The 23687-nt window shown below is 35.5% G+C and overlaps 1 protein-coding gene across 1 annotated transcript in view; it reads right to left on the bottom strand.

Moving 5' to 3' along the window:
• The window catches only part of ADGRB3 (adhesion G protein-coupled receptor B3), a 468945-nt gene that overhangs the window by 169873 nt on the left and 275385 nt on the right, over positions 1-23687 (bottom strand). The window contains exon 17 of the mRNA XM_067294133.1: positions 21630-21673. Within this exon, the coding sequence (XP_067150234.1) occupies positions 21630-21673 (44 nt within the window). The remainder of the gene's footprint in view (positions 1-21629; positions 21674-23687) is intronic.

The following is a 23687-nucleotide window of genomic DNA, read 5'->3' on the forward strand; positions in this document are numbered from 1 at the left end:
ATTGAAACTTCAATTGTGCAAAGACTGACAGATGTCCTTGAATGTTGACCCCCCCCCCCCGCAGATTTCAGTTAGACTATTCACAGGAGGTACATTTAAGCAATCTTAATCTAATACTTTAATGAGATGTAGGTTTCAGCAGAAATTGTTAAACAAGGAAAAGCACATTTTAGAGTTTTTTTTGGTGAGCTAAAAATGTTAGAATATTTTTATGAGTTCCATCTAACTTTCAAAGGGCACTAAATGACTAGCAGAAATCTAACATTTGATCAAAAAAAATTTTTTTAAAGGCCTGATTCTTTTCACATTTGTACTGGTTTCAGCCGGGGGACAGAGAAGCCGTTGCTGGCTTGTAGGTATAAAAAGCCAGGTACTTAAACAGTGACTGTCATCAGGTTTATTCAGACACTTGGCACTGGAAATAAAATTCACAAGCCTGAGTTATGTGTCTAAATTTCTTTCTACAGTATAGAGTTCGGTGCTTGAAGAGGATATTCACAGCAGCCTTGAATAAAGCATTCATAAAACAACCAATAGGAAACTAAATAAATGAATATTTAAAATTCTATTTTTTAGGCATATACATACAGATGACTGGCTTGTGATTCCCTTTTAAATGGGACTGCCAGAGAGTTAGAAGTGGTGCTGTTCCCCACACCTTTTACCCAAAAGAGGGAGACCTGGATTTTAGGCCCTCCTCAGCCAGAAGGAGTTTCAGAAGCATCTCTTATCTCCAAGACTGGGAAGTCTAGGCTGAAGGACAATCTCTGTCCAACCTGTTGAAGTTGTGCCACAGTCTGCATATAAATGTATAATTCCTATGTCCCAGAAATGACAAAGAGAGAGACTGATCCTAACCAAATGATGATGCCTCTCCCCTGGAAGGTGTGGGAAACCCATTTCAGGGACTTCTTATAAACTTTGCATTAAAGAATCCTTGGGAACCCTGGACTCAGAAGTTGAGGGTTCATTGTTTACCTCTGCCCTTTCCTTACTTTCTGACCACTGTGGAAGTCAAATAAGCAAATCTGGGCTTCAAATTTTTCATATGTAAATTAGAGATAATGGTAATTATTTTCCCCTATAAAACACAAGCAGAAAACTGCACTGATAACGGCTATGATATCACCATCATCTTAGTAGTAACTGTAATTCTTTTAGCACAACAGGCTTCTTATAACTAGGGAGAGACCAGCACAAGAAACAGGCAACTTTAGTACATGAGAAATGACAATCTGGCAGTACGTAGTTCTGGTGCATCTTTAGCAGTACTGGCAGTTCACTCCAACTGGAAGAATTACTGATAGGCCAGAAGGACAAGGACAGGACTTTCAAGTTTCTGACTGAGCTTTTACAGCTACAGTTAGAATAATTATTTATCTATTTATTTTACTCATTAACCCATGCAAAGTGAAATGGAAGTTGCAGAAAGACAATATGAAACCCCATAATGCCATTCTGATGCAATCTCTTTTCAGAAAAGTCCTGTACATCTAGTTCCTTTGAGTACAGGGTTTTGGTGAATTTAATTCTCCACTGTATATATTGCTGAATTTAGGTTTTGTTTAAAAGCATCTAGATAGGAATTCTGTAATTTTCCTGAAGAAGGAACTATACAAGTAAAACAGAAAATGTGGTCTTTGATGGATAGTAACACTTTTAGAAGTCTTCTTTTTCTTGAAAAAACAGATCTCAGTTATGACAATACCCAGAACAAAACTATTTCTTTGTAAGCATGTAGAGGACTGATTGTATCAGTTTAGATCTTGATTTTGGGAATGATTCCTGAGCTTTTGCATGGCATCATTTTTTTCTGTCCTTACTTGAGACATGCTTTTTAAGACATGAGCTCTCTTGTTATCAGATATATATATTTTTTTCTTTTAAACCTTATCTACAATTGTATTGTGACCTTGTTAACTGTCTACTGAAGTTTTCTTTCACTATATAAGTAAGAAAGATACTTTCAGTTCAGCAAAGCAAGGGCTTAAGTTTAGGGGGACAAACAGTGCCAGTAATTTGACAGACACGCTCATTTAATGTGCAGATATCAAGTTAAACTTACATAGATTGAAGATAATGGACCTATTTACATAATTAAGTTCAGTACACACTATATAGCATTTTGCTAGATGAGTGTTTCGTTTTTCAATTTTCCACCAACATTTAGCAATGGGATACAACCTCTACTTTTGGTAGATGATGAAAAAGATGACAAACATCACTGATATCACATTTTGTAAAAATTCCAGCATTTTCACCTCGTTGGAGAGTATGTTGAAAACACAGAGTACATTAACTTGGGTATTTAAAAATTACTTTATATGTAAATGTCCAAAAATCTTAGGAAAAAAGCACATAGGCTCAAGTGAAGTTAATGTGAGATGGGTATTTCTAAGTTAACTGATTGTATGCACAAGGCCAAAATAAGTAAATATTGAACTATTTGGTAACCAGATTTTTTTTTTCCTGAAAATAAATGCTATCATTTATATGTTATTCATTGCCTTCTACCACTGAAGTAACTGCTTGGGAGTTTCCACACGTTTCACTGATTACATTACTGTAAAGGGCAAAATATCCCTCAAACTAAAATTTCATTATTTTTATACATCCTTCTGGAAAGACTGCATAAAATGTGATAAAAAAAAAAGTGATTTAACGATGATCAGAATTTATGTCCTGTACAGTATACTGAAGAAGAGGCTAAAATATGAAGTTTAAGGGAGAGCTGAGACGGGAACAAGTGAAAAACAAACTTGCTAGCATGTGGAATTATTCAGTGCATGGTACAGTTTTTGAATATTTATAAGCCACAATTCATGAAAGTGTTGTTATAATGCTTCTGATAATGTTTTGTTGTTAATTAGTTTTCTTGCTATGTAGTCCTGTCTGCTGACATAAGAAACCCCTGCAAACAGGATGTTTGCGCCTTAATGGGTTCTACTTTGTATGTGTGAGTGCTATCTGCCTTAAATTAATTTTAATACATGAGTAAATGAAGCCAGTTCAGCGGGTAGGGGAAAGGGGAATGTGATGTGAGCCATTCAGTTCTAGTTTTTGAGTTTTAGAATACATTACTCACTTAAATTAAGACAGATAGACAGTGGAAAGGTTATTTCTGTGTTTTTAGCCTTTAGGAGTTGATTCAAGAGGCAATCAAAAATACTGAAATACAATTGTTATTAATAAATCACGAGAGGTTGCCTTCTTTATTTATGTCACTAAACAGAATGAGACTAGATTTTCTGCTTCACAAATTGCAGACCTCCTCATTATTAAGAAAATATGGTGGAGGAACCATATAGCCAGAATTGATTCTTTGCCTATATAAACTGATAAATGGTATGTGCTTTTTATGACAGAAGCCGAACTATATGACAAACAAAACTGCTTAAAACCACACAGAATGCTGCTGTAAAAAAATGAGCTGCCAAATATATGAAATGCTTGGCATGTTTGCACATTAGTAGTATAGAATATAGGATCTATGATGCTTTTAAACATACACTGAAAGGCCTGTTCAATTCTGAATACGGCATCTGCAAAGCCCTGAAAGATTATAGTCTTGAAAATGCCACAAAAATGAAGTATCAGACCACTTTGTGCTCTCATCACGACAGTTGTCATGAGAATGCAGTGACTGTTTACCCCTTATTACTGTCATTATAACCTCTGCTTGGTAACAAGGGTGACAAAATGGAAGGCTGATAATACATTGACGTTCTAATCATTTTACTTCATAAGTAAGCTTGTAATGAGGGCAGAAAATGCCCCCAAAGTGCTTCCGAGAATATTCCCAACCTTGACAGATGACCAATACCCATTTTGTGTTATCTTACCCAAAAGTGAAGATATGGTAAAATATTACTTTGTTAACCCCTGATTCTCACTAGATACTTTTTTTAGAAACAAACATCTGCCTCAGAGCATGTCTTAGTCCCAGTGAGAGCTCACTTCCATTTAATTTCATTTAATAATATCTATCAATTCCATTTTATACTTGCATTATTAATTTTATTGAATGCATTGTGTGTTGTTCTCTGACAAGATCCTGATACAATATTAGCTGCAACTTGAGGATAATTCCTCCACAGAGTCTCTGGTTTTCACTATGATCTCAATGATCAGCTTAGAAAGTTGGAAAACGTCCATCTCCAATACTAGGCTCCAGGCTCGGAATACATCTTAATTTACTTCTGAACTTTATTCTTCCATATCCTGTTCTGTTAGTTTCATGTTAATAGTAGATTTTTCATATTTTTAAATATGCTTCCTATTTTTATTCCCACTTGCATGGAAAATAGCTCTAATGCATTGCTGCTTATTGCCTCACCCTAGGGGCTATATCCGGGAAAGAAAAGCTGTGAGTCTGAACTCCCTTAGACTGAATAGGACTTGTAACCCTTAGTATTCCAGGATAAGGATAACTTAGATTATTTTGCAAAAGGTGACCCTCATCTCTTTTTTTAGTATGTGTTTACCCCCAGGAGATAAGTCAGTAATCCATATCCTAAAGTGGAAAATGATACATAAGGCAGGATTCAGTTTGGTATTAAGATTTCTAAATTTAGGTACCTCTGTACATGTGAGGTGTCTAAGCTCCCATTAGTCACTGGAGATCTTGTCAATACTGACAGCAGAGCCTAGAGAACAGTTTATCTGTAGCAGGTATGTGGTAACTGTGGCACCAGGCACTTGCATGCAGACATCAACATTTTGTTGTCTTCATTTTCTTAATTTTGAAATTAATTCTGCTGTTAGGGGTTGATTTAATTTCCTACATATAGCACTACTAGAGACATCTTAGGGCATTTTTGCCTTCAGCTGCTGCTCTTGAGGTGTTGGTCTCCTGTACATCCTGTGAATGTATCCTCAGATTGCTCGATACCTGTATTAAGGTATGTAAATTGAGCCTTTAATGTCAATCGTTAATTCTATGGTTCTGTTTTAACACATTTGTATAGAAATTATTTCCCATTTGCTAGCTCTATGCAGATTTCCTGCTCAATGTGAGCCAACAGAAAAGGGTAGGTGTCTTGTTTAGTTGCTTTGAGTCACTTTTTGAAGTACTTACCTCTTATTTGGCTATCCAGGGTATTTTGACACCAAGTTTAAAGATAATAAATCATCCCGCTTCACTCAATGGCCTATATTTTAGAATTCTGCACTTAATTTGGACACTTGAAATGTAGTGAATCTGGCAAAAAGTGTGTGAATCTTTTCTCATTAGAGAATGGGTCATTTCAGCAAGATATCATTTTCACATGTTGTGTCAGCTTGCATTTGTAAAATGTCTCCACTTAAACAAAATACTAAATCAAATCAAAAATCTCTCAAACCCAAAGGGAAAGTATTAAAAATATTGGCAATAAATTTAGCTAGTGATGATCTATACTTCAAAATCAAACAAAAATAACATCAAAACATCATGTCCCCAAAACATTGACTTAGATATTTCTTGATTCTTGTGATATATATTCTGTCAAAAACAATTGCATCAATCAAAATAAACTGAAAATGTATAGGTCTAGACAAACCAAAAGGAAAAACGATTATATAGGTCATAAGGTGGCATTTAGGTAACAATTCAAGCTGGCCACAATGCACAGAGGTTGCAAAAGAGGAGTATCTCTAAAATAGCATGCCCACTATATATGGTAACTCCATTCACAAGAGAATGTGTTAGAAAACACCTTCTCACCTTACTCCCAATTCTCCCTGGTTCTCCCCCACAGCCACCTGAACAAGCAGCTCCTATGTTCTCCTGAGATTACGTGATGAAACAGTGATATTGAATGAGATTTCAACTCAAACATCTCAATGTATCCATCATCTGTATCATCTCAATGTCAGGTATCAGTGCACTTACAAGCTATTCTTCTATGGTTCCTTAAAACAATGCAAACTTGACCTTGCTTTTTTGCAAGAAGGTAAGTGTGAACCAAGGACTACTTGAGTTCTCTTAACAAGTGCTAGATATTTTCCAGACTACAGAAAGATGTACAATTCTAGTGGTTAGATCACAGTGTTGATCGACCTAAGAGAACCTTGTGATCTAATATTGGCTGAAATATTTGACTCAGTGTGATATTTAGACATTTGTATATTTCCCTGACCCTGATGAAGCATTTTCTATATACGAGAAAAACCTCAGAGAAAAAGAAGGCTGTGTCTGACCAGAGTTTTCTTGTGTAAATCAATTACAGAAATAAAGGAACAGGAAAGTCTACTTCAGATGAAAAACAAACATAAAAAACATTTCCTCCAGTCTACTGTACAAAGAAAAAACATAAGGATATATATATAAGAATATATGTATTTGGTAAACTTAGCATATCTTTGTCCTGCATTTACAAAGAAGATGATACAATGTAATTCACATTAAGGTGAGTTATTCCAAGATAGGTACCTGTTATTTAACATAACATTAAGAGCATGTAAAATCTGACATCAGATAGGATAAATATACATAGTGTTATGCACAGTATGCCTTGCTCTGTAGGAGTATAAGGAAACATGTTTCATATTTTCCGCAGTACTTCTTGTGGGGGGCATAAATCCATTTTGCATGTTTTGCATTTTCCATGTTTTTTTTCTTTAAGATTTTAACTGTGTGTGTACATGTGACCAAAAAGCATGTGGTCACACACAGACAGTTTGTGTTCCAAAAACATGAGATACTCGACTGTCTACTTACAAGAAAAAGGAGAGAAGGGAGGTGAAGAACAGGCTTAAGATGAGTGATGTGCATAGAAAAAGATACTATTGACTTTTTCCTATATATGCTACAACTTTTGAAGTACAATTGATTTTAAAAAAGATTAGACTATCTCCTGAATACTGCTGACTGTATCTTTCAGATTAGAATTCCCATACTACTTGCTGCATGATACTAGATTGGTTAAATGCAATCAAAAGTCATTCAAATGAAATCTTTCTTTTTTGTTTCAAACAAATCTATTTTTATATCATTATCTGGTACTTGTAATATTTACATTGTAAGTTATTTTAAGTCTATATTATAACAATAAATTCTTGTTGTGAATAACGTTAGAAAAATGCAGTAGATATCAAAGAAAGTATTCACTGACATTTCAAAAAGTCATTGAATACATCTATATGCAGCCAAAATTGCAATTATGAAGTAGTATAAACCTACATGAATTAGTTTTAAGTCTGGTCAAAGTAATGTAGTCTGTACAGACCAATCATACAAACAAATTAAATTCACTAGAAGGACTGATTCTGTTTCACTGCTTCTGCATTGTTCTCTATGTCAGTATATGCAATCCCTTAATTATTGCCATTCAAATTAATGGTGTAACTCTTGGATTTGCACCAATAGCTATGGAGCAACTCTGGATCGATGGTCCTAATCCAGCATGCTGTTTAAGCCTAGGCCTTCAATGGATCTATTTGTAAACTTGACATCAGGAACATACTTACGTTCAGCAATGAACTGATATGAATGCAATGGCATTTTAATTCATACTTTTGAGATATGCAAAGATAATTCTATAATTTAAAAGATAAACATTTTGCTCTGCTTTTAGAGAGTAATGGAGAGATGTGAAGGAGAAGACAACCACTACAAATTGCAACATTAAGATAACACGTAGCACTGGGAATAATAACCGTAGCCTGCGAAATTTAGAATTGTATTATATTCTCCATTGCTTAGAATAATAGCATGGATTGCAGGATGTTATCCCCAGCACATGTGCTTGAATGCATATGTATATTACTTTTAGTCAACTAACTATGCAAGATCACTCTCCTACTCAACATTATCAGAGAAGATGATAACATTAAAAAATCATCACAAATACGCTATGCTTTCAGCTAAAACTCTGTTCAGCCATAATCTAGCAGCTATTCAACACAACACTTTTTTAGTGAAATTGCTTTGCTTGAAGTTGTTCATCTAGCATATTACCTTCTATTTAAACATGTTTAAATCCTTATACACATTTATATTTTTCTCATTAAGGTCTGGCCATCCTGCATAGCTTAAGATTAATAAAAGATCTTCTATTCATACTAAGTGGTAAGTAGTATAAATATTGTCCTTACTAAAATATTCAGAATTTTAATTGACAAAAAAAAATCACTTAATATTTTACTCTTGTTTCTAAGCATTTTAATTTTATGGCAAAATTCAATTCATAACAAGTATACTCTTTTAGTCAAACATCAGAAAACATAATGTTGGCCTCTACTGTTTACACAGAATGAGATTCTGAGTACCACAGAAAAAATATTTTAGAATATAAGTATGGATAATCAAGGAGGGTTCAATAAAAAGATAATAGGAAACTAGTATATTTGATCCAAGGTTTTGATATACACAGATGCTGCAAATGTATAGCTCCTATGCTACAAGCAATTCAATTCATTTTTCTGAATGTTGGAATGCTTCAAAGAATGAAAGTATTAAACCCATCTTCTTTATCCACTCTAAAATGAGCTACTTGTCTAATATTAGATTAAAATTCTCAAAATATCTTTCACGAAGATAACTTCTTTTAACCACAATGGCCTCTGGAAGTCAATCTTATGCAAATACTTTTTTGTCTTTTTGGGGGGAGGTGGTCCTCCCCCAAACTCGGCCATTTCTGAAATTTTAAATTGAATACTGACCAGATTTCGTCAATGAGGGCATAAATGCATTGACTGACGTCATGGATAGGAGCGTGTAGGTCTTTGCTTCCCTCTAGTGACTGGTCCAGGAAGAGTTTTAACTGAATCTGCTCATGTTGCTCAGCGATGGCATACAGATTCAGCAAAAGATTAATTATGTGTTAAGGTACCTGTGAAGTCGGTGAGATGAAGATACAGCATTAAGGGTGCATGCTTATGAAAGCATTTGATAAAGCATGGCAGATTTAAACTGGACATGTGCTCAAGTGTTTTTTATCAGGTGAAGACACAATTTCAGTGTTGAAGGTGCAAGAACAACTGGGGGACACTCTATAGGTGCATTTCAAAACACCACTCCAAACATTAGGTTTAAGATCACTTTGCCGTGCAATTACAGTTCTTGTTTAAAGAATGAAACAACTTTAATGAATTACATGATACTTGATTTATCAAAGAGAACAGTAATCATTTCTGGAGGTCTCAATCAGACTTGGATCCATGCATCTGGAAGCGAAGAAAAGCAATCTCATACTCTGCAAACACTCGGAAAAGCCTTGCATTTTGTTCTCTTCTTCATATTACTGTAAATAAGTATATTTATACCAGCTGAACTCCTGTCTTTGTTGTACTGATTGCAAATAAGTTTAAAGCTAACATGTATTTCTGTGCAATGATACTGTACACAGTATCATTTACTAACAGCAATTTATGTACTTGATCTGTAATCCTGACATTTATAGTTTCTTTTATATATATATATATATATGTATGCACTTACAGTCTGAAAAGGCATTAATGTTTTCATATTTCTTTCTTTTATACTTTTGATGAGAATACAGAAATTGTAAAGCCATCAAGGGTATTGTAGCATAGCAATTGTATAATGTTATTTTCAAAGAAAACATAATTATTTTGTAGTACTGAAATTTAAATTTCAGACATAAGTAAAAAAAGTTTTTAATATCTGTAGCATACAGATTACTTTTTCCAAATCCACATGTGCCAGGAAATATTTTAAATTTGGGGAAACTGCGACTATGGGAAATTTTATAAATCTCATTTGTCTAGAGACTTCAAGAAGGAATTTTTTGTATTGCTTTGACTACCCAATTATCCCTTCAAATAATAAGTATATATCCGTATAAAGGAATTCATTAGAAATATTTCTTAAATCTGTAGAATGTTCATTTCCAGTGATATTCCTTGCCATATTCAGAATACTTTTTCAAATATTTATTATTCAACTACAGAACTGCATTTCTTTCATTTCTAATACATTGTATAGATTTTTTTCACAATGCTATATATATATATATGTATTTTTTAGTTTCACTGGTTTAAACAGTGATTTAGACTATATGCAGTAAAGGTTTTAAATGCCTAAAGTCAGCTTTGGTTCTTGAGATCAAAATGGCAATTCTAAAAATTGCCAAGTATTTTGTGACTTAGAAAGTGCCTACATTTTTGCTTTAAAGTTACACAAATGCCTGGATATGTGATTCCTGCAATAGCTAAAACTCTTCTGACAGACTGAACAGGTTAGGCCTAAACCCCCTCAAGGTCTGGAAACATTCTTCTCCAATGATTTTGACCAGTATGTATGTTCTGCGGATGTCTAACAGACACCGGGTGCGGAGCCAGAGGCCTCATGAACCATACTGGTATCCATTTTATTTAAAATATGTCTGAAAAAGAAAATGGAATTATTTTACTCCTTTTTTTTTGATGTTTCTCATCCGTAAAATGGGAAACCCCATAAAGAACCACCTCCTGAGGAAGGGTGCCCACAGCCTATCTTTCAAAAAACTGAATATGCTCAGATTGCCAGAAGTGGCAGCAATACCACTACAGTCATATAATAGCCTAATATTAGAGCAATCACTGAGAAATTCAGGCTCATTTCACTCTTCACCATGTAGGAAATCAACTGCACCTCATCCATACTCGAAAGAGCTTGTCCCAAAAATAAGACTGTAGGCCATCTGAAGACAAATATAAAAGACAGAATGCCACATTCTGTTGAATTTAGTATATTAGCATAAAAGATTCATTGTACAATGAAGACAGACACAAGAGTGAACATGACCATGAAGCCTGCTAGCTTGTCTTCATCATCATCATCATCTGAGATGCATCTTCTCACGACAGATCCACATCCACTCCTGTTAACAGACTTTTTTATTCTTTGATCATACAAGCTTCAACATCTTTCCTGGACTGACCCACCTGCTACAGGAGGGATGAAGAGCACTGTGAGAGAGGAGCATATTCTTCAAATTTTGGTGATAAGGACACTCACTTGGAAGTCAAGAAAAGCATACTTGAAAATCACAAATCTCAGGGGTATTAAACTTTATTTTCCCATATTCAAGGCCATGATTCTATCCATCAAGCTATTATTTAAGAGATGAGTACCACTTGCATAATTTACTTAAGCTCTTGGGACTTTAAAGAACAGAGGGAGCCCTGCCTCTGTTCTTCAAAATAAAAGTTATAGGCATCGATCTTCAAAAGATTACTGTGGATCCAAACAGATAAATCAACTTCTTTAGCATGGACACTACATTCTCTCCAGGCTTTTCTATAGGCTACAACAAGGTATCTGCCCTGGGTTGCTATCTCACACAGAGCTTTTATTTCTAATTCAGGACTAGGTATTTAAAAAAATGATACTACAGCTTCCAGCTTTTAGATACCTAAATCCTTTTCAGGACACAGTCTTAAATACATAGTGCTTAAATCATAGCTATCTGGCAGGCTAATAGAATGTATATTCCCAAATTATACTTTTCAAACTCCTATACAATATATGAGTGAGATTTATACTAATCCCACAACCAAAGGATTCACAAAAGTCAGATCAGAAACTATGTGAGGTTGCCAGCAGGAAACACTGAGAAAATTGGTTTAGTCACCTTATTTGTTTGAGGATATATATACTCTCATGTGTAGTCTTGAAAGTAGGCATACTTTTTTTTAATTAAAAAAAAACTTCCTTTAAAAAATGTGTGGTGTTCCTTCTTACAGTCTCCTACTTGGGACTTTTTTTGCAGTATCAGATGCACTATCTCGTAAGCCTTAAATATTTATTGGACCAATGTGAGAACAACAGTGGATCTGTAATGTGGGCCTAAGTTACAATGAATGCACAGTCTGAAGGTCCTGGCAACTGCACTATCCTGCCAAGACATGAGTAGTTTGGTTGTGGAAACCTAGTTTTCTTAAGGAAAGTAGGTTCCAGAAGGGTTATGTGGCAAATGATTGGGATTTTTGAGTACCTGATATTTGGGTTTCAATGCAAAATGTATTTTCTAGATCAAGGACCTAGCTCTGATCCCATATGTCACTTTTCTATTGGCGTACTCTATCATACTCATAAAATTACAGCAGTGCAGACCAGGACAAGTCAAGGTCTTTGAGCACAATTCCATCATTAGTTACTTGCATGTAATTCCACAGCTCTTTCCTTGGACACTTGCACAGGCAAGAGGATGACATTTTAGCCTAAGAGTTAGTAAAATTTTAACTGTTCAACACTGTATGTGATACTAGTATAGCTAAGGTAGCTATGCCACCAATATAACCTGGCAGAATTAATACCCTTACAACAAAATATCTCAGCAATGAGCACTAAAGTAGAATGAGACCAAACAGCAACCTAACTTCTATCATTAAAAATAATTCATCTAAAATAACCTAGACACAAGGCAGATATGGCATTATTGAAATTAATTGTTTCCCTTTTGACAAAGGGATAGGAGGGAATGGCAGAAGGGTACTTCCCACAGCTCCTTCTCACAACCCCCAGACTTTTCATCTTCTTGGGTGATGCAAGTGTATTATACCATTGTTTAAGTATGACATAATACAAACATCTTTAGTTCTGTTGCACTATCAAATAAAGACAACTAAATTTTCCAGGGATGGTAACAATCATGAGCTCATCAGAATAAATGAGAAAAAATAGGAAATATCATTATAAAATTATTTAACCTTTAGAGTTCTGCATCATGGCAGGGAAGTGATACTGGCTTTGAGAACAGCTACACAGCACACTCAGACCTCAGGAGTTTGGAGCTCTAGCTCTGCCAGGGCTTGATGAGTGACCTTGAACAAACAGCTTGCTTTCATTGGCCCTAAATTGCCTATATGGAAGAGAGAGAGGATGATACCAACCCCTGCTGTAAATTGTTTTGAAATCTACAAGTGTAAAGAACTATAAGAATTTTAAAATATAAATAAGAAAGGTTGATAACTGTTTTGATTGTAATTATGTTATATAAGAGACTTCTGTAAGCTATATTGGAGTTGGTGAACACTGTCTTCCTCTACAAGATTCAGTCCAAGTCCAGTATCATGCTGGATTCACAGATTCCATGATGCTGCTGCATTCATGGTGTGGTATTAGTAGGTAAAACAAGGTTCCCCTCTTATTAGATTTGTTTACATCCATGAATTTTTCTGTAAACATCAATACAAAACCAAATTGTGATCAACTTATCTTGAGTTCTAAACCTTATTCAAATTGTTTAGATTATCTTCTGTGCACTCACTGTACCCTCACTGTCTGCTAAAAATACATCAAGAATTCAAATCAAATCTTTAAATTTGATTATGAAGCTACAACCACTAGCTCTCTTTATCCACATTTCAGAATTATAGTTGCCAGATATTGCAAGAAACCACTATTTTTAGTTCTCTAAAATTGGCATTTACTTACAAGCAATAAATAGCAATTGAATTCTCAAAAATGGAGTTGATTAATCATTCAGTAAAAATTAAAAAGAAAGCAAACTTATTAGCAAGATTTAATTTAAATTCCTTTTTAGCAGCAATTCTCAGCAGGCCATGTAAGCTCTGTTCATGGTACTGTAGGTGTTTGTGAAAAGCAATGTGATAAAAACGAACTAAATTATAAATTCCTCCCCTATATACTGATTCATTTTGTATATGACTTAAGTAAAGAAAATCTTGGGTCTGTCTCTTTTTCAATATAAAGGTACTCTATTTTATGTTGTGTGATATCTACATATTTCAGGACCAAGTACTTCTGCATTACAGTACAATCTCAGCAGTCATCATAAGTGAATTTTTAAATTTAGGTCTTATACAGCTTGAGCAGTGGTTTGCCACTTGGTCTGATCTGATTCAAATCAGTCAAAGCCTTTCAGTTGGTTGCAATGAAGTTTGGATCAGGTTTTTCATTCCAGATTGTTTTAATGAAAAAGTTGTGTCCAAAGAATATGATTCCGTAGATTCAGACCTTAGCTGAGCAATTCTTTATGTAAGACTGTAAGGTACAGAAGATTATGAAGTGTGCTATTATACAGACTTGATTACGTAATGATCTTTATAAAAGCAGATACTCAAGGTTTAACAATTATCTGTTGAATAAATCCATTAACATTAACTCTTTCATTACATTTCACAGACATAAGCATAGAAACTAACATGAAAAAAAAATCTGCTGCCTTGAAAATATGAAGGAAGCAAAGTCTGACTTTCCTAAAAGCAGGACCAACAAGTCAGACTAAAATCAATGGAACAACCAAATCCTCAGCTGGCACACATTGCCAAACTATACTTACATGAATTACTGTCACTAATTTTCTATTTTACTTAAAATAAATCTATTTCCTCCATATCTTCCTACTGACCAAAAAAATATGACTATAAAGCAATGTAAAGTAAGGAGGGGCTACCATTCATATTTTCAGAGGTGAATTCTGATTTAGGATACCCTAACTATTCAATTATGAGCTTGAGACATTTTGACTTGAGTTGTAAAGAATCTTCCTGAACACATTTTCAAAGGCTTGCAAGCCTAGCCCAATTAAAGATTAACTGAAATGGCCCGTCATGGTAGCTTTAAAAAATGAAGTGGAGAGAGGGACAACGCAGATCAGTGTTCCCTGCCAATTTTACCATGAGGCAACAAAATGCAAAAGTTATTTTGTTGGTATGTATGCAGGCTTCTATCCTACAACTGAGCTCCATTCTGCTCTGAAGACAAATCTGTGGGAAAATCACAACATAACTGGCAGATCCTTCTCTATTTGCATTGCACAAATTCCTTTATGGACCATTTCTCTGCAACTGTAGCCAAATCTATCCAGGGACAACAAGGGGAGAAAAACAATTCAAAAGCTCTTGGGGATAATAATAAAAAAAAATCATTATAAACTTTTTTTTTTTAATCCTCTTTTAATAGAGAATGTCATAAAATAAGTCTGGAGTGAATTCCTGAAGTTGTATAAATTTAGACAATTTCTCATTTCTCACATGTAACTATTCACAGTTTCACATAGCTTCAGGGTAGAAAATCTAAACCACTGTCATTGTAAATTAGATGTGGCAATGGGAAATAAAATAGAGCAAAACTACCACTTGCCCTGAACTAAAACTGACTCAGGTCAAAATCCTAGTAGTATTAAAAATTTCAGCTAATGGCACTGTGCTTCTGCAAACTATATATTCAGCAGGCACAAGCTGCTATGAGTACACATATGGACAAATAAAAAGCTGTCATACTGTTATAACATCCTTCTGCAGCAATTGGCAGAAAAGATCCACAGAATCCTAAAAGCCCTTTCTTTACCCAGTGCTGTGAAATGTTATGTTGCACTGTGTACAGCTGTTGAGCATGCCTGCAACAAATGACAGTTTCCTGAGGAGAGCAGATGTGCCCACATTACATAAAACACATTTCTAAAAGAACAGATACCAACTGCATTGTTTTTTAATTAGTTGGTTATCCTTGGAAGTCCCATGTAAGATGTCATCTCATTCTAATTACCCATTTTTCCACTCACCCCTCCATGTGACCTAATTTCTGGCCTCTTACAGCATTTTGAGTTCTCTACCCTGAGTCAAGAATCCAGGGTCTGGATCCACTAAGATGACTGTCTAATTTTGCCAAGCCTAACTTTTATGGGTCCTAGAGCTCCATACAGACCATCTATTATGCCCCCTATCATAGATTTAGACATCAGAGAAGGTAACTAAGTTCAAGAGAGATGTTCAAACAGCCTAGTGAATCAGGCTGCCAGATCCTGGAGCTGATTAAACTTGCTTGCCCATTTTAAACGTAAAAGCTCCTCAGGTACCTAAGCACAGGGTCAGAAAAGTCCTGCATCTGGTGGTTACACTCAACAGTGTAATAGTATGTGTTTTGTACGAAAGGCTCAAGTGAGAGAGCTCCTTTGGATAGAGGGTGCCCCTCTTTGAAAAGGATGTTCTCATCAGCAGTTTGGCAGCTAAGGCAACTGAAAAAGGGGAGAACTGAGTACAAACCTGATCAGGCTGAGAAGGACAGTGCTCTACCCTTAATTTAGGCACTTGTAGAATGAATAAAGATCTGATCTACTTAGTGATAGTGACATCATCTTAGGTCCTTAGCCTTCCAATGGGTTACATGGAGAAAATTAATGGCCTGGAATAGAAAAGTCTTAGTTTTATATAGATATTTAGATACATATGGATGTCCTAGATGCTTAGAAGAATTTGCATTTGCATTAGTTTTGCCAGAGATATTGTGAGCTAGCTAAAAAATCTGAAGCTTAGATCCCCTGATATACTGAAGCAGCACTTCCTTGTCACTGTAGCGTAATGCTTCCTTTCAGCCAATTTCATTGTCTGTAAAGGGGATCCTCCTTGTGTAGGCTAATCTGCAGACACTGAATGGCTATTGTAGTCTCTCATGCTAGTAGCCCTTTCTAAAGCAAAGTTCATGTTGATGGCATCACTCAGAGGTTCTGAAATGCCATTATGGCTTTGGGGATCTGAGGGCTGTTTGTACATTCTACTTGTACCTAAAAATCAGAACAACATGGAATTGGCCTTACTTTACTGAAGTGCATGCAGGCATATAATGTTCTATGTACTCACTGGGTAATCCTTCTTCAGTCACTAGGAATCAGCCTTTAGCTGACTGGTATTTTTATAGGAATGCAGATTCTCCTTTTATTTCTAATTCAGAAAGGGAACATTCCCTTTTTACCCCTCCAACAAAGATGAGTTTTTTGGTGTTCTGAACAACTTTAGGGGGTTTTCTTCACAAAATGAAGAAAATTTGTGACACTAAATCTGCAATAGTAATACAGATAATTCTATATTCAAGAATAGAAATATAAAACAGGCATTTCTGCAAATGAGTTATCAATTTCAAGAGGTCTCAGAAACATGCAGGAAGCCAGAACCAAGGGTTGCAGCAACATTTCTGCAATACTGCTCATCTTTGAGGTAGAAAGTTTTGCTTGTAAGAACTCATGGGCAGAAGTGCTGCTCTAATTATCACACATTTCCAAGAAAGCCAAATAATCAGGGACATGTGATTTAGAGACTGGACTGTTGGCTGACCAAAAGACCATGCTTCCACCACCCAATTTAAGGAAGATTCTTCTGATGTCATTTCTTCTGGAGAAAAAGATGCTACGGTGAGGCTGAGCTCATAAAAGAGGAACAAGAGAGACTGATAAGGAGAACATCAGTGGTCTGAGTAGCTGTCTCTGTGTGAAAGGCACTTTCTTGGGGCATATACCTCTACTGTCTGCAAAATGCTAAAAAGATAGTAGTTTATTTTCAAATTCTTTCTGCAACTCTCCTTCTTTATATGGTTTTCTCATTATCCTTGGTCGCAACACTAATCTGTAGCAACAGGGGAATAATTAGGACTCAAGGTGTTCCACAGTACCTTTCTGACCTAGTAAGACTTCAATTCATCTTGGAAACAAGCTTACCCATAGTACACAATGCTTTTCTTACTGCTGTTGTTGGTATCTTCTGTACGGCAGAACTGCAGATCACTAGTTCCATCCTGCTGATATCCATCTCACTGCTTTTGCCATTTGTTTACGTAGGTAACAGTGTGGAGAATTTACTCAAAACAGCAACGTCCATTCAGTAGTGCCTGAGTCTCTAAATACGAATAACCACAATGGGCTAGATCTGGCACCCTAATTTACATAGTACTTTATGCCACAGTTAATTCAAGTTACATTTTTTCAGTGGCATGTTATAAATGAAAATTTATGCATACATATTTGGACTCTTTGATCCCCCTGGCTTATACAGCCTTACCTAGACTTATATAAAGCAAAACAGCACTAGGAAGAAACCCTGACAGAGATATGGCTAAGATCTAGGTGTGGCATGGCGACAAACACATGGAAAGATAGGTAAAATTAAAGACAGATTTGCTGGGACTCAGCTCTCCACCATATGAATGTTTTCCTAAATAATATGGAACAGTTCCAGCAGGAGAGGTTGAGTAACACACTCCAGAAGAGCTGATAGCTCAGTGGGCATGGGTCACTTCTGTGATGCATGTTTCAAACTCCTCAAATAACTTATATAAAGTGAAGAACTGAAAGCCTGGTCTCTCAGGTCCCCAGTTAAGTGCTCTAACCATTGGATTACTTGCTAGCTGAAACTGTCTGCTGTCTCCCTCCTCCCCCTTTTATTTACTTTCGCGAGAGGTAGGAGGGAATGAGAGAAACTTTCAGGAGTTTGGTTTTATCTCAAAACCTTGAAAATCACTTATTTGGTGTGGGAAAGTCAGCCCTAGGACCTGACAAACTTCTTTTCTTTCTCTTTGAGGATTAACACGCTGGAATAATGTATCACAAACAGTTCTGACAGCAGGGCTAGTTCATTTATGCCAGACAATCCAAAGCAGAAAAGGTACGTTTCTTTCTTGAGTTTTAGTTTGTTTGTTTTAAGGAAAATTTTTCTCCTCGGAATGTCAATTAAAAATATTCCACACATTTCCCCATGCACTTAAAGGAAAAGCAGTCAGTATCCTAAGACTTTACTGAAGGCCAGCATTCATGAGTACAGAGTGTGTGAAATGAGTGGAAAAAGATATCACTCAGATTTCTGTGGAAAAAAAAAATCTCAACTTTCATACCATTGATGCTACCAGCTTCATGTAAGGAAGCTGGAAGTACTAAAGAAAACACAGTAACTCATAAACAGCCTGGTTTAAACTAACACAGACAGATGTTCTACTTATTTTGGGAGCATCAACTGAAATAAAATGCTGAATTATTAGTATTTGAGATTGTTCTTTATAATGCATGCCATAATCTTTTATTCTTTAGTTGTACTGTCTCAATGTTATATGCATATCTGAGTAGCTGCCTTTGGAGAAGGCACAAGACTTCTAGCTTGACGGATGAATGGAAAACCTAAAACATTATCAAAGGAAAAGGGCTATCACTTAATTTCATAGAAAAAATGGATTAATATAGCTTTTGCCAAAGTTGGGCTGACCAAATATTCACAAATAGCAATGGCAGCAAAATAGGTTTGAAGATCCTGCTGTGATCAAAAAGCTTACAGATCCAGGACTTTCTTGAAGGATGGATGAAAAAAGAACTGTTAACCACTGATCAGTCTCCTGCGAAGCATGCCAGGTAGACAAAGTTTCCCCTGTTATCCAAGGAGTATTGAACTGACAAGTGGAGCAAAGTATCATTTACCAAATATGGACTTGCAGTGCAAGGAGATAAAAATGTGGGAAAAGTGTCCTAAAAGGTGTCAAAAAACATTAGAAGTTTCTGCTGGCTGGATGCTGATGATAAAAACAAACATCATTTTCTTCTGAAAAGCATTAAAGCACCTATTTAAATATAGAACACTGATTAGCTAAACACCTTCAAATAAAAGCAGACTATTTTTTCTTGGATTAATTCCAAAGCCCTTGCCAAATTCTGGTTATACAAAAATCAGTCACTTTTGAAGGACATGAGCACAGCAGAGTTCTGTGGGATTTGCAACATGGATAAGGCTATTAATCCATTAAATCCGTTTGCCTGCTGCTGAGAGTGGCCAATTCCTGAGGCTTTAGAGAAAAGCAGAAAAAGTAAAAGAAAAACGAGCCACCAAGAACCCAACATCATCATAAGGCACCTAGTCAATTGTATAGTTCTATACATATTTATTTATTAAGATTTATAAACAATAGGAACCCATCCAGTATTCCAGGAGCTTTCATGATAATTTAAAACTCACAATGTCAGACTGCAAATTCTGTAATATGCTAAAGTAGACACAAATAATATACTCCAAAACTAAAAGAAACACCATTGGAAAAATAAAATTATGAATCAAGTAATGCCCCCACAGATAACATTAGGGACCTTTTCTTAAGGGATGGAGGGGAAAAAATTGAATTCTGCTCTTATTACTATTGGATTATCAGATTACATACTCAGGTAATAGATAATGTAGCAGTCTCATATATTAACAAACATAGGTAAAACATATGAAAGTGCTGTCCATGCAGAAATTACTGATATGTCATATCTTATCTTGAATATTTGATGGCTCATATAACTTTTCAAGACAGATACATCTCCAAGAATGCCACTAATACTTCAAATATTTGAACATCTTCAATAGCTACTATTAAATAATAAGACCAGAACATATATCCTACAGCATGCAAAAGCTTGGGTTTCTCCCTCATCACCTCAGACTATTTTACATAAATCTTAGACATTTCAGAAGTTCACTCTTCTGTTCTAGGTTCTGAAGCTTACTGAAACTGGTACTAATATGTACCATAAACACTTTCCATAAACAATTCTAAGAGAATGCAAAACAAGTGGCAAGCACAAAATACAACATACCATTTGTTTGTGATGGCTTCACACATTCATCCCAAATACCTGTCTGATACCTTTGCATCACACTGCTAAACCTTCCTCCCACCATGCAAGTGTATTTTTTTCTAGTCCAATTTCATACAAATACGTCTTTGATATTCTGGCCTGGGCCAATGAAACTGAAGCATGTGCTATAAATATGTGTTACTTAAAGCAATGCATGTAAAAAATTGACAAATAAAGCACCATACTGCTAATGTGTAAGCAAAGCATTGTGGAGAGGAAACAAAGAATGAGTTACAAAATGTTTGAATTCTATACGCACATAATAATATATGAAATCAAATCTCCACACATTTTACAGAAATGCAACATTATGATGCTGCTAGTAAATAAAAGCATTATGATCTTTTCTTAAAGACAAAGACTATGGCACCACTTGTATTTGGAGCGATTTCTAGCACCATGACCAAAGTTTCTCATTTATACACTATCATGTTGTATCTTAATTATCTGTGTACTGCTTTAAACCCAGACTGAAGGATAAAATCACTCACAAAATCGCAGGCATACAGCTCATAACAGTATGGAAAATTCTGTAGAATGATATATACATAATGCACCTGGACTAGAAGTACATCATCATTTGAAAAATAAATAAATATGGCAACCACATAGGGATCCTTCCTGAAATACTTTTTCTGTGCTTAGGCAAAATTCACCTTGACTTTAATGGGAGACAACATAGCCACAATTACCATAAAAGGTTAATACCGCAAATTACAACTGCAGAAACTTGCAATTCTCTCTAAACCACACTAGTTTTTCTGCTTTGCTTCTTTACAGTGACTTTTTCTGTTTTGCTACAGAAGAGAGGCACACTGAAAAAAGTAGCAGAAGACTGCTAGCAAGTTTTCACTATTTAGTACACAACTTAACTACTATTTTATTTAAAGCAAAATGGAAACTCTCACCAACTAAAATGAAGTTTTCTGTGGATATCACACTTGACAATGATATTTCTCACTGTGGTAACAGCAAGTGGGAGCCTTCCTTAGTAATCTGTCTGATCATTTACCCACTCACATGTTGCCCAGCAACTAGCCATCAAGGACCTATACTTAGCCACCCCCATTTTAATCTTGGAAAGGCAAGTTAAAATTACTATGTGAGTAACCTCTTCCTGATGAGATGTATTTCCATTTTCATAGCTGCAGAAAGGAAACCATGTGATTGGAGAAGCCAGTACTTTCAGTCTGTGAACAGTTCATTTTCCCTGCCCTCATACTGACCCGTTTACTGACTGGCTACTTAAATATTATTAGGTGCTGTGGAATATTTAATCCATAGTAATAGAAACAAACAATTGTGACTTACCTTCTTGAATCATCCCACAGCACACAGTAGGGATTCAATGTACCCTAAAAAGCAAGCAAACAAAACCATTAGTTACTGGTATGCAAAAGGTATATCATGCTTGACTTAATAATTTATTCTGGTCTCCTCCTGTAAGATTATGCTTATATCCTGGTGAATCGGTACCACTGAAATTGCAAAAGGTAAAGGTTATTTCCCATGAAATATTTAAAAAATACTTGAACCTCAAAGCACGGTATCTCCTGGATTGTATCTGTTAGACAAGATAAGCATAAAGTTGTTAATTTGGTATATCCCAATAGAATTGAAATGTAAGAGTTAACCTGTTAAGTCTTGATTTGACCAAACATTTCTGGGTGTGCTCAGAAGTGGAACTTTAGGTCCCTGGAGAACTTGGATGTTAAAAACAGTAATGCCTTTAATTTTAGGCATATCTTGGGCAAAATGGCTGGATGCTGAGATTTCAGATGATCCCACATTCGATACCTATGCACTTTTGTCATTCTGGGCTTAAATTAGCAGAGATTTTTTGCTCAAAATATTTTTTTTCATGAGCTCTACCATCCCAGCTCCAATCTCTTTCAAGTCAGTGGAAGATTTCTGACTTGATTTAGTACTGGATAGGAATCTTGGTTTATTACACACCATGAAACTGTGGGTCAAGTTTTAGGAAACTGAAATTTCTTTATTATTGCTCTTGTTTATTTTCCTGCCTATGAAGAGTTAAGACAAAATTAAAAGCCAAGTTTTAGTCCTAATCCTATAAACCTTCCTTTAACAGAACTCAGATTGATTTAGTAGCCCCTGACTAACTAAAAACTACAAATTATATTCCTTTTCATCATAAATGTTGGATATTCACAGAACTCAGAGCTATATAAATACATTAGCTATAAAATACAGAATGACAACACATATTCAATAAAATCACAAGCAATTTGAAGAAGAAGGTGGAACAAACTATTTTCTTATGTCTAGTATGTAAAGTTCACATAGACACAAGACACCCCAATATCATTTTATTTTGCTCTATTTATAGAATAAAAAGATGGCAACCTGTGAAATAAAACATCTATTAAATATTTGAATTCTTCCACCTACATCTTTATCAAAAGATAAAAAGGTCCTTCTGAAGAGGCCTGTAACAGTTATTTAAGGAAATTTTGATCCTCTACTTCAGTATTTTGCTGACTGCATTGAATTTTACGAATAGAGTATAAACATTTAAAACCAACATATACTTATGGCATTTTATATTAACACAGCACTGTACAAACATAAATAAAGGATGTTCCATTCCATGAGGAATTTATATTATAAAAAAGAGGAGGAGTGAAGAGGGCACAGGACAAAGCATTGAATAACAGGCACATAAAGATTCAGAGACCATGTCCTGCATCACTAGCCAAATGTGTTCAGCTACGTTGATGGAAGAAGAGATAGAAGAACAAGACTTAAGAACAACAAAACAATGTTGCAGAATTAATCTTTTTTTTTTTTTAAGGGTATTAATTTGTGTCCTAAGGCTATGTGAAGAAATCCATCTCCAGGCAATTTGATATAGCCACAAGCATATTTAAAAGGTACTCCTATAGCTAAATTGTAGTAAGACGTTGCATATCTGAGATCTGCTTTTCCTAGAAATGGATATTGGACAGTTTATGGTAGCTATTCCCACAGTGCAAGAAGAGAGAATTCAAAAATGCTTTCAGAAAAAGTGACAGGAAAAAGAAGTTCCATTCTATAAAATTCCCCAAAACAAGGAAATAAGAGTCTTTGCAGAAATCTGAAACACAGTAAAACTGTGTGGCTGTCAGATCACAAGCTTCACTGTTCGGAATGGATCCAGATTAAAAAATGCATACGTTTGGCCATTGCAGTTATTAAGGAAGGATAAAGCAGGATAAATATTACTCCGATTCCTTAAAAAGGTCTTGTATGAGGGTTTGCATTGCTGGGTGCAGATGCTAGCAAGGGCACAGCAGCCTTTCAGAACTTACTTGTTTGATATCTAGGTCAAACACCCTTCAAGCATTGCAAGGACCACAAGAAGCCTGT

This window comes from Apteryx mantelli, chromosome 3 (genome assembly GCF_036417845.1).
Source record: "Apteryx mantelli isolate bAptMan1 chromosome 3, bAptMan1.hap1, whole genome shotgun sequence".
Classification (NCBI taxonomy): domain Eukaryota; kingdom Metazoa; phylum Chordata; class Aves; order Apterygiformes; family Apterygidae; genus Apteryx; species Apteryx mantelli.